Source organism: Calidris pugnax, unplaced genomic scaffold (assembly GCF_001431845.1).
Source record: "Calidris pugnax isolate Ruff unplaced genomic scaffold, ASM143184v1 scaffold28, whole genome shotgun sequence".
Classification (NCBI taxonomy): Eukaryota; Metazoa; Chordata; class Aves; order Charadriiformes; family Scolopacidae; genus Calidris; species Calidris pugnax.
Window position 1 is genome coordinate 17,411,218 of NW_015090842.1, and position 12,521 is coordinate 17,423,738.

Consider the following 12,521-nt stretch of genomic DNA (forward strand, 5'->3'; position numbering starts at 1 on the left):
ATAGAAGCAAAAACCTGTGGTCAGGGAAGCGATGTAATACTTTTTGATAAACTGACCGATTATTATTGAATGCATTCCTTATTTTGATATTATGAAGTCTCCTCTAGTCTTGCCCTGTTGAAATCCAGAATGTGAAAAGATTTCTCCACTGTGTGATAACAAATGGTAATAGAAAAAGGAAGAGGATGAAGTTAGGCAGCTAATTTTTTCCAGTACATCAAGGAAAAAGGCACTGTGTTAGTCAGATTAATCCTTTCGTCTGTGGAAATGACAGATGGACACCATAGGGTTAATTTACTGGGAAAATGATTACTGGGCAAGTAAAATGCCACTTAAACAAAATGATTAAAATGCTGCTGCCTGTAGCAGTGGAAGGACATTTTCAGAGGAAACAGTTGTATACAAACATTAAAACAGTGAGAGAAAAGGAATCCTTCCATCACATAAATATTTAGATGTAGGTGGTGGATACTGTAACATGTGGTACCAGTCCAAATATTAGGCTACTTTCTGCCAGCTCAGCCTGGTTAGGCAAGTAATTGTGCCATCCTCAGATTGCAAGATCTTGTAAATCCATCAGCCTTTCTTTTTGTGGCTGTTTTGCTGTAACTTGGTGTTGGTCTTGAAGAGATTGGTAAATGCTGGAAAATTCTGTTAATTTCATCTGTTTTTTCATTTAAGTCCGGGTTTTATTGCATATATTGTACAGTGATTGGGGAGCTTTGGCATACTTCTCATGTTTGAAACGTGTTTTAAGGGAGAGCTAAATTGTATCAGATGACTCAGTATGTAGCTGTTGTTAAATTTTAATTCTGTAGAATTGTCCCTCAATTCTCTTACTGGCTGTGCTGGTGTAATAGTCGCCTTTGCAGGCAGCACCTTTATTTTGTTGTTTTAGTTTCAGTCTGTTTGTCCATGTCACAGTGAAACTTAACCTTGTTGGATGGATAGAGGTCAAAGTAAAAAGGAGGAGGGAACTATAAGAAAGTCACAGAAAATCCTCTGCGATTAAAATTTTAAAAAATGAGTGATGCAGACACATATGTTCAAGGCGTGGGACACCCAGCATTGCACCCAGTAAATGAAATGGGGTGCTTTTTAAAAGTAGTACCCAGCAGATATGTCATGTTCAGCTGATAGACACCTTTCATTTCAATTTAATGCTTTATTTTAGAGCATGTTGGTTTACAAAGGAAATACGTTAAAATAAGTAAGGATTGTCTATTGGATTACTCTGATTTCAGATAGCTAAATGTTTGACACGTTAAGCTGTTGAAATATTAACAGGAATATGAGTGGCATTTACATGCCTAGAAAAGGATCAGCAGTCATCCTGAAAAAAAAATTAATTCTTCAGTTTAACTTTGTGTTTGGACTTTTTCTGACCATTTTTCTCTGTGTATTGTTCACCTGAACCTCTTACGGTGAGTGTTTAACTTCTGTTCGACGTCAGATGACATGAGTGGTTTTATTTAGCAGAAGGAACCCCGCACATAAAGGCGTATGACGAGGAGAGCGTGGCCTCTCTGAGCACAACGCAGGATGAGACACAGGACAGTTTCCAGATGAACAATGGGACACCAAATTCCAGTTACCTCCTACAAGGTGGATACATGTTGGCTGCATCCTACTGGCCAAAGGCAAGTTTCTTAATAACTGCTTTGAAGACCAGAAGTTGTAGGGGAAGGTGGGCTGTGACATTAGTATCCAATAAAATATGTTAAAACCATAGCTCTGGGTTGTGGTGAGATCTTGAAAAAAAAAAAAACCACAGTATTTTATTCATGGTAAATTATAGTAAAATTAAGACAAAGCATTTTATACGTCAGTTGTATAGCTGTAGCTGTCAGAATGTTCACATAGAAGACAGAATTTTAAAGAAAGAATATTTCAGGTGAAGATGAGATGATTTATCGGGTATTTAGATGATCTTAAGCCCATGAGACAAATTGTTTAGGGTAGGCCAAAATAACATAATAAACCAAAACAGCTAGAAATCAGTTAAGCCAAATATTAAAAAAAAAAAATTCTGAGTAGTAGCAGAACTCCTTAAGTTACACTGCCAAGCCCTAAGTCATGTTATGGTACAGGCTGGCCGAAGTACTGCTGTAATGCAGCTTTGATGTTAAAATGTCACTATATGATCCTGTATGTGAACTGGTGAAATTCTGAAGTATGCTTTGAAAAGGTAATTACACCAAGTGAGTGAAAATTCATCTTGTTTGAAGTAAATACTGAATATTTTTAAGCTCTTTACTCATATCTGAATTTCTGTGACTGACCCAGCTTGGCAGACTGCAGAGCAGTTTCTTACCTTTGCAATGCCTGGCTTAAATAAGAGGGTGAAGCAAAAATGGTGAATTGCTGGAATGCCTGTTCATTATAGAAACTTTAACTGGGTTATATTTTCTTGATAGGTTTCTTTTCTGCTGCATAAGGAAAAGGAGACTGACTTAGTTTCTGGGTCTGAAAAAATCTACTTTTTTATAGCTTTTTTTTTTAAGTGTAGGAAAGCCCACATGAAGTTTTGTGACAGATTTTTTTGACGCTTATAGTTTTCAGTAGTTCTAAAGAAAGTTTAGCATGTTTAGCATGTTGCTAGGTATATGCTCTAGTAAAACAAACAAAAAAACCACACTGGCATTTTAATTAAAAAAAATAAAATAAAATAAAATTTCAAAATCTCCCTCTGTGGAACAGGCATGAGTTAAAAATCAGCTTGAAATTCAGAGCCAGATCACAAGCTGGTCGTGAAGGAAAAGTCAAGGTCAAGCAGTTGAGAAAAGTCTGGATAAGAAGGCAACAGAGGACACAAAATGGGTGCTGAAGCAGGGGAAATAGATGAAGGATCTGGACCTCAGGAGCTTTTAGTTGTTGTGACGTTTGTTCCTGGAAGATGCATTTTAAATGTAAATACTGCTTTTCATAGTTTTTTGAACATTGATTTTGAGAAGTGGAGCATAACCTTCAGGTCACGGGGACTTGGCCGACTCCAAAAAATGGCCTTCAGAGTGTATGAACCCCAGGGGTTTTGTAAAGATAGGGGAGGGTCTTGAGCCTGGCAAAAAAGTGTTTGCTTGCAGAACAGGTAATTTTAGCATTCACATTTTTTATTTAACAAATAACTGCGCTCTGAAATGATCAGAAAACTTGGTAGTTTCTGGAGTCTGCACATACTTGGCTTCTTGGGCCTCGAGACCGGTGTGTTGTGCAGGTGTGTGAAGTCAGGGCTGTGTCTGGTGTCTAAAGGATGTGAAGGAGGAATAACACAGTTTCAAAAGCTAAAATGAGACGTCTATAGATTTAGTTTTGTAAATGCTATTTGCCAGATGGTGCTCCTCACCCTGGCTGAGACCCTGGTAGATCTAGTTTTGTAAATGCTATTTGCCAGAGAAGCGATGGTGCTCCTCACCCTGGCTGAGACCCTGCTATCAGTCAAAGCCAGACCTACAAATACCACTGCAGTACTTACTGTGTCTTTCCTTAAAAATCAGTGAGAGAATGTGTTTCAAGCATTTGCAGGCCCTGTATAAATAAGAGAAATTGCATATTTTTTTACAGGTGGTGAAAATAAGCCCAAAAGTGGCTTTCACCAACTTTTACAGTGAATCCAGGAACTTAGAAATCTTTAATTGTGGTGATTTTGCAATGAGAAGACAATAGATGAATCTAACGCGTAGGGTGTTGGTAGGCATTACTCTCACAGCAATATTTTCCCCTGTTTCTTTAGGATCGAGTCATGATTAACCGACTTGACAGTATTTGTCAAACTGTGCTGAAAGGGAAGTGGCCTTCGGCCCGAAGGAGCTACGACAGCAACACGGTGGCATCTTTCTACACAACCAAACTCCTGGACAGCCCCGCTGCGGCTGTGGAGTACAGCGAGCCCGGCGCTGTACCCACTCCCCCCCTCCCAGCCCTCAAAGAAGAATACGATCCCTCGCCGCAGATGTCAAAGGTGAAGAAGCATGTACGAGAAAAGGAGTTTACAGTGAAAATCAATGACGTATGTTTATTTTTATTGCCCTAGGACCTGATTGCGAATTGCGGTGTGCGGCATGCTTTACCTGCAAGTGGCTGCCTGCTCTCACTCTCACTTCCTTCACACACTTGTTTGTGGGTATTTGGGTCTGCTGCTTCCGGGCATTGAGTGTTTGGGTTTGGGCTTTGGTTTTTTTGGGGGGTTTGAAGCTTTTTTTTTTTTTTTAAATTATTATTCATTTGCATAAGCCACTAGAAGGAATCATTGTTATTTCTCTTTCTGAGTTGAAATTTTGCCGTTCTGGTGCTTCATCAGACAGCCTGTTTGATGCTGTTGCTAAGAAATCTGGGTGGTAAAAAAAGGTATTTCTGTTGTTTGGATTTTTATAAACATTTTAGCATGTCCTAGCCAGCAAGCACTTCATGGCCTTTTAGAGGGTTATAGGTCAGTATCCCAGTTTAAATGCAGGAAGTTTGGGACCTCTTGGTAGCACATAAACATGTTTGAAAATTCCCTCTTGTACATGGGTTTGGCATTTCTTTAGGACTGGATCAGGGAGATAGACAGCTGCTCAGTGTCTGGATTTTTTGATTGAGGTAGCAGATAACTTAAAATGTATATTCATAGAAGCAATTCCATGCAATCTCTTTTCAGATTTGTTTTTTACATTGAGGAGAAGCAAGGCTTGTTTTAAGGTCTAATACAACGTTTTCGTTCTTCCCCAACTCTTCTGGAGTAACTGTTTGTATGTGAGAATCCTGATTATGAAGTAGTCATTTCTGCTTCATAAGAGGCTCTTCTAACCCTGGCATTTATTTAACAGGAAGGTGGTTTGAAATTGACTTTTCAGAAGCAGGGACTGTCTCAGAAAAGGCCATTTGAAAGCGAGGAAGGTGCATTGGGACAGCAGCAATACCTGGCTCGGCTACGTGAACTCCAGAGCGCTTCAGAAACCAGCCTTGTCAACTTCCCCAAATCACTTCCTGAATCAGGTATGTAAAATGTCAGAGGGCATAGGGGTTAGTGTTAAATCTTTATCTTTCGGGTTCTTGTGTTGATCTCCGTGTGGAGAGAGATGTTTGAAACGTTACTTCTTCTAAACTGCAGTCTGGAGGGATGCTCTGGGCACTGACGTTGAGGCCTGAGGTTGGATCACATGAATATTTTCTCTCAGAGTCAGTTGTTGTAATGTTCATTTAATAGAAGGATGCAATTATACATTATCAACACCCCCACAAGAAGATTTTAATAATTAAAAAGTGCATCACTCTACACTGACAGTCAGTTTAGATCAGAACTTGTGGCTAGTTTGTAAATGAAGAGGAAGAGTCCTAGATTTATGCCTGTGTCAGTTTGCACTTTGCATGTTCTGTCCCGTGTCTCATGTAAAGAAACAGTGGAACCAATTTAGAACCAATTTTTGGCTTGTTTGGCTTTTTTCGTTAAAAAATACCGGTAGGTGTACACTGACATGTAAAAACAAGCCCAAAGTAAGCAGTTACAATTTGGATTAAAATATTTGAAATGACTAGAATTAGGTGCTTGATTTAGGGCAGCTTCTGATTAAATGGCTGCAGTTCATTGAGATGTCATACATACGTGGAAGAGAACCATCTCCTTTTAAAAAAAAAAAAAGCTACCCTTCACTTGCTTTTTATACTTTCTTTTTCTTTTGTGACATACCATTAAGGTCTTGTTATAAACATTTATTTAGGACTGTCTGCCTCTGAGTGTGTGTGAAGTCAGCAGTTTTAACAGCTCTCCTCCCTGTTCAGATGGATTTAGAGGGAGTGGGGGGCAGTAAAAGGAGTTAGAGTGGCTTTTCAGAGCCCAATATTAATAGTGTTTTAAACAGTCATAAAACAATAGGCCATTTCTGTTAGATATTACATGTAGAAATTTTATGCGCTTGCACTGTTACAAGTAATTTTATGTCCTTTTTTTATTCAGACATGTTTCTTGTTATAAACAGCTCAAGCATCTGACACTAATTTTATTGTATCGTTAATTAGGTACTTCCAGTCACTTAACAGCCAGTGCCAACGGAGTCATAGTTGACAGTCAGCCTGTAGTCAAAAAGAGGAGAGGAAGAAGGAAGAACGTGGAGGGAGTTGATGTCCTCTTCATAAATAGAAATAAGCAGCCTAATCATGTAAGTAAACTTTATATCCAAAAATGAGGTCCAAATTAGTTAATCACTTAACTGAGCATAACCGGCTGTCAACATACAACAAGAACTTCATTAATTAAAACTGTTGGGTTGGGGGTTGTTTTTCTGGAATTGTTCACTGACAGTGTATAACTACACAAATAAGAACTGGTAGAGCTTTACTAAATATTAGATATATTCATTATTGACAAATATTTTGGAAAAGTAAGTTTGATTCTAGTTTTGATGAACAGTAAATAACAATCTATTATTAAAAACTTGATATTTACCTGACAACACTGTTTGTCATCCTTTCCTGTAACATGTTACAGGGCCCGATTGTGCAGTGAGTTAAAGGGCGGTGAGTGATCTCACTGGGTCCCTGGGTGTGTGTGTAACGATCTGCAGGACTGCAGCCCTCATTGTATCATACATGGACCAATTGTGAGAGTTTGTTTTCTGTGGAGAACTTAGTCAAAAACTTAGTCAAGCGTTTTTAATTTCTCCAGGTTAACCCAGGTATCAACTCCTGCCAAGCTGCCGCAGGAATGAACCCAGCGCTCGCTTACACGCAGTCCCAGGGCGTGCTCGATGCAGAGAGTCCAGTTCCTGTTATTAACCTGAAAGATGGAACGAGGCTTGCAGGTGATGATGCCCCCAAAAGAAAAGATTTAGAAAGGTGGCTTAAAGAACATCCTGGATACGTTGAAGATTCAGGAGCTTGTATTCCTGTGAGTATTCATTTCGGCTAAACAGTAAAACGTTTCTCATAAAATGTATTTGAATTTGTATTGGATGTTACATGGAATTATTCTTTCCCTCTTCTTCTGTTTTGTTTAGGAAAAGGAAAACGTCTGTTTCTTTTTACATAATTTGAGCTTTGCAAGCCTTGCCTTCCCCTGACAAATATAGCTGCTAAGAAAAGCAATATTAAACAAAAACATTTGATCTCAGTTTTTCTAATCCTAAGTGAAATTAGACAATCTAAGATAAGAAAACTCCTATTACCATGATCCTGATGATGGGACCTGAAAATGTGTGACAGCATATTTAGTGATGTGCAAGAGGATGAAAGACTGTAGTGTGGGATATATCTTATCCCCACGTTACAGTGCTGTGGCAGTGATTTTAGTTGGGGGTATGATGTTCTCATTTTATTTCTGAATTTGAGATTTGTAATGTTGAACAGAATGTGAGAAAATCTCCTTTGATGCCTGCAATAACAACCTTACCTCTCCCTAAAGATGTTACAATACAAAACAGTAGCGACATCCCTCACAGTAAAAGCACTGTTGAAAACTGAAAAATTATTAAAACTAAGCAATAGGTAGAGGCATCAGAGAGAGGACTTAGTGTTGTCTACTGGGCTGCTTATTGTGATTGGGATTAGTAAATTAGTATTGTTACTAAAATACTTCTGAAATCGAAGATGACTTCAAATGAGTGCCCGAATCAAGAGAATGCACAGGCATCTTAGCCATTTTTAAGAGTGATATCAAAAAGATAATTGGCTTTTCAATTGTTTTATAACAGAGGATGCAGCTGCACGATGGGAGGCCCAAGCAGAAAAGGCACCGTTGTCGAAACCCTAATAAACTGGACGTTAATAGTTTGACTGGTGAAGAACGTGTTCAGCTCATAAACAGGAGAAACGCGAGAAAGGTATTTATGTTTCTGTTCCCATTCCTCTGTTCCCCAAGTGGAAAGTTATTTGAAATATAGAACCTCTAATATTACACTTGCTGAAACGCTGTGTACAAATGAAAGGTTTTTGGTTTAAGGTTTTGGCACAGACCAATGAAGTCAGTGACAATCTTCTAGTAAATGTTTCCGAACTATGAAAATATATAAGATAAGGCTAGAAACTCATCTTGTGGTTTATGCTCGGGTAGGATTGAACACTATATTGCAATATTTGTGCCAATGACTAATACAGAGGCATGGCCACTGAAATATATGTTGTTCTGATCAAAGTAAACTTTCACACAAGTTTAAATTTTATGTACATCTTGTTATGACTGTTGACGTGTTTAAAATTACATTAGTAGTGTATCCTGCATAGAAACTTGTCTATTGGAATTGCTTCAACCCTGTGTACTGGATTATTTTGCTTTTTCCTTTTTTCAGTTCTCTCTGGCATTTGACCTTTATGGTTCATTAGTCCATATCCGTTGTAAATCATATTGCTAGGTTCAGCATTAGTCTAACAGGGGAACAAAAGTAGAAGGGGAATTCTTGTGTAAAATCCCAGCGGTGGAAGATGGGAGACCAGGGGTTGAAGTCAAGCTTTTGGACAGGTGATCAAAATTTGGGAGAAGGGATAATGCATTGAATAGGCTTTGGGGAAGGCTGAAAGGCAATATTTGAGAAAAGTGTGCAGAACATGAGTGTAGTTTATTGAACAAATTCTGACAGATGTGTGGGCTGGTGTCTGTGAGTGTCAGGGTAGAACCAGAGCAGCAGTCCAGTGGGAGCCTTGGAGTCTTAGCATCAAGGTATGGAGTCTTGTGATACTGCCAGCTTTTCTTTTTGTTAGAGACCACCTGTGAGGAAAGCAGGGATTATTTTTTTTATGCTGCTATATTAAGGTCAGAAGGTTTTTGTATCTGTAAAGGAGAGTGAGGCAGAATTTGAGAGTCTTTAATCTCTCCGGTGCATTGAGACAGCAGCTCTAAAAAGGAACCTGTGTGGCTGCCAGTCTCGAGAAACACACACCCTTGGCTGCTGTCTGTAATCTCTGCCAAGTTGATGATCAAGGAGTGAGAGATCTGATCTGTGATTGCTGTAAAAGCCTGTGTTTCCATGATGGCTTTTTTTGACTAATAAATTTCCACGCCATAGTTGAGACTCTGTTCTGTTACTTTAACCTCAATTTTCCAATTTATAACCTGTCCTCAGCTTTGCATGTTGTCTCATTTTCTGTTTTAGTTCAGTTAAACACTTAGTACCAGAGGGAGAGGAGACCAACTGTAGCCTAGAAAATGTGAATTTAAGTTCAAATTTGTAGACAAAGCTGAGCAGAAACTGGAATTCTTTTTCCTTTTTTTCTTGCTACCGTTTTTTTTCTTTCCGCATCTGAATAATACTTGTGATTAATTTGAAGGACTATTTTCCTGCTTATGTGATTTTATTAGGACATGCTGTCTAGCAATCTTAACTTGGACTTTGTTGCATGAAAAAAAAAATACAAGAAATTATTTCACAAGAGAAGCAGAGTCTTTTAATAGAAGTAATTTCAGAAGTTGACTGAAATGATAGAATAGGGCGTATTGGATAAGACTGATTTATTGAGTGAAGGGAAAACTTAACAAAATTGTAATTACAATCTTCTTGGTAATCCTTGGACCATTACTGTTGTCTGTTGATGTGGTTGCATTTCCATTCATTGCATACCTAAATAAACTCCTGTATTAAACATGAGTAGCAATGTCAAGTTGCAAAGTATGTGTTTAAGAGATGAGTTTGAGTTTAGATTTGGAATCTTCTTGGTAATCCTTGGACCATTACTGTTGTCTGTTGATGTGGTTGCATTTCCATTCATTGCATACCTAAATAAACTCTCGTATTAAACATGAGGAGGAATGTCAAGTTGCAAAGTATAAGTTTAAGAGATGAGTTTGAGTTTAGATTTGGAATCAAGAGTATCTCACGTACACCACCAGGTATCAGTCAAAAGCTCTATCGTACTCATTGATAATTTGAACTCAGACTTTATTTGCATTGCCTTATATGAAAGGCAAAATGAAACCATGTCAGGTATGAACGTTGCCTTTTTCTTACTGAATGAGAAGTATTTCCTGACTTGTATCTTCTGCTTCTCAGGTGGGGGGTGCATTTGCTCCCCCTCTGAAGGATTTATGCAGGTTCTTGAAAGAAAATCCAGAGTATGGAGTGGCTCCTGAATGGGGAGAAGTTGTAAAACAGTCTGTGAGTATCTGCAGAATAAGATAACCGTGATGTGAAATGTATCTTAAAAAAACCAAGGCAAATGGGGGGAAAAAATGGCATGCCAAAAGGCATGCTTTTTATTTCTGGTGTTCTATTAAATGTGGAATGTGAGTCAATGTTGGCTTTTATTCCCTCGGCTCTGTTCTCTAACCTGGTTTGGTGGCACAGCTGTGAGTAGGAGGGAGGGAGGAAGGGAGGGACAGTGGTTGGCAACCCCAAATTAGAGATTGGGTTGAAGGTGCTACAATACTGTGACTTTTTCATCTCATAAGTCTAGCCTTGAAGGTTTTTAGGAAGAAAGGTGTTAGCCCACAGAATACTTTCTTAATCTTAAAATTACAGTCTTTATTTTATTTTTAATTAATTTGCTTTCAGTGTGCAGCTTTATGAAATTACTACCTGCAATCAAAATGTAAATTGAGTATTAATATAGCTATTTTCTATTACTTAGAATTTCCATTTTCTATTTCGTAGAGGTTTTGTTTTTAGCTAAAAAAAGTAATGTTGAGGTTCCAGTGGAGGGAACAAGGTTAATATATTAGTATATTCTTGGGAATAGGTCTGCACTATAAGCTCATTGTTGCCCGTGTATTCCCTCTGTATGGATTACCAGCCAAGTCAGTGATGAGAGAACTGCATCCCCTAGTTGTCCTCAGCCAGCTTCTTACTAGTAGAGAGATGCATTCAGTGAGTTTGAGGTTTGGTTTTGTTTGAGGTTTGTAGTTGATTAAATTTAAAAGGAGAAAGTTTTTTTGGTAGACTTTGTCCACAGTTCCAGCAAACCCTCAGGAACTAGTATATTCCTGGTCTCTCTTTCCTTCCAAGTGTCACTGGTTTGAGTATGGTGTGTGGTTCTGAGTTCGTTCCCTGTTTGTCTTGAAAGTACTTTCTTAATCTTAAAGTTACAGTGAGGAACATAAATAACATTTTAAGTCTTTATTTTATTTTTAATTAATTTGCTTTCAGTGTGCAGCTTTATGAAATTACTACCTGCAATCAAAATGTAAATCAAGTATTACTATAGCTATTTTCTATTACTTAGAATTTCTATTTTCTATTTCTTGGAGGTTTTGTTTTTAGCTAAAGAACTAATGTTGAGGTTCCAGGGAGGGAAGGAGGTTAATATATTAGTATATTCTTGGGAGTGGGTCTGCACTATAAGCTCATTGTTGCCCGTGTATTCCCTCTGTATGGATTACCAGCCAAGTCAGTGATGAGAGAACTGCATCCCCTAGTAGTCCTCAGCCAGCTTCTTACTAGTAGTGAGATGCATTCAGTGAGTTTGAGGTTCGGTTTTGTTTGAGGTTTGTAGTTGATTAAATTTAAAAGGAGAAAGTGTATTCCCTCTGTATGGATTACCAGCCAAGTCAGTGATGAGAGAACTGCATCCCCTAGTTGTCCTCAGCCAGCTTCTTACTAGTAGAGAGATGCATTCAGTGAGTTTGAGGTTTGGTTTTGTTTGAGGTTTGTAGTTGATTAAATTTAAAAGGAGAAAGTTTTTTTGGTAGACTTTGTCCACAGTTCCAGCAAACCCTCAGGAACTAGTATATTCCTGGTCTCTCTTTCCTTCCAAGTGTCGCTGGTTTGAGTATGGTGTATGGTTCTGAGTTTGTTCCCTGTTTGCCTTGAAGATAAGAACACATTTTGAGCATTTTGTGTTGTATAATAAAGAATGGTTTCTGGGTAGCTACTCTTCCATTCCATGTGTCCAACAGAAGTGAAGATGATTTTTTTTTTTTTTCTAGTTCACTATCAACAGAGCTTGTAATCTTTCTGTGAAATTCTAAATGTTAGTCTCTCCAGCTCCCTTGTGGGACGTTCTGGTAGAAAAAAAGGTAACTAGGAACAGGATTAGACTGCAGTGAATAAAGGTATAAGTAACAGCAGAATTACTTCTAGAATTTAGAGTTATCCACAGGACAGAAGAATAGAACATGAGTTCTGAATTCCTCTAGTTTTATTAGGCCAGTTTAAATTAGAGATATTTGCTGGGGGGGAAAAAAGGAGTGATAGTTGATCTTATGATTGCCATTTTTAAGAGGAATTTTCAAGTCCATGCATTCAAGGAGAATAATACTAGTTTCTGTTATAAGGAGGGCTTAGAGAGCTGAAGTAATAATGTGCAAGCTCAAAAAAGAAGTGCTCTGAATTTCATTTTAATTGAACTTGAGTCTTTACTGTTTATTCTGAAGTTTATAGGTGAGGTGAAATATGAGGACGTTAAACAGACAATAACAAAAAGGGCTCGGAGATTGTTGGTCTGTGTGCAGTCACACATTTATATTTAACTTTGGGTAATTGTTTTTTTTAATTAAACTGTCAAATGATTGGAATGTGGTAATATTGCAAAGCAATGCTGTTCTAGATCCTAAATAGAGATTGCTCCTATAATTAGCTATATTTGGCTTGATCTGCAAACAGACCTCTAAGGATGAGTGTGCC

At 38.2% G+C, this 12,521-nt stretch overlaps 1 protein-coding gene across 8 annotated transcripts in view; it reads left to right on the forward strand.

The window, feature by feature from the left end:
- Window positions 1–12,521, forward strand: part of CHD9 (chromodomain helicase DNA binding protein 9) — a 106,762-nt gene that overhangs the window by 87,083 nt on the left and 7,158 nt on the right. For 4 of the 8 annotated variants that reach the window (XM_014942345.1, XM_014942342.1, XM_014942344.1 and 1 more), the window contains 7 exons: window positions 1,477–1,640; window positions 3,731–4,006; window positions 4,806–4,974; window positions 5,995–6,134; window positions 6,641–6,862; window positions 7,665–7,793; window positions 9,954–10,058. In XM_014942345.1, the coding sequence (XP_014797831.1) occupies window positions 1,477–1,640; window positions 3,731–4,006; window positions 4,806–4,974; window positions 5,995–6,134; window positions 6,641–6,862; window positions 7,665–7,793; window positions 9,954–10,058 (1,205 nt within the window). The remainder of the gene's footprint in view (window positions 1–1,476; window positions 1,641–3,730; window positions 4,007–4,805; window positions 4,975–5,994; window positions 6,135–6,640; window positions 6,863–7,664; window positions 7,794–9,953; window positions 10,059–12,521) is intronic. The other 4 variants (XM_014942347.1, XM_014942348.1, XM_014942346.1 and 1 more) reach the window with 4 other exon arrangements.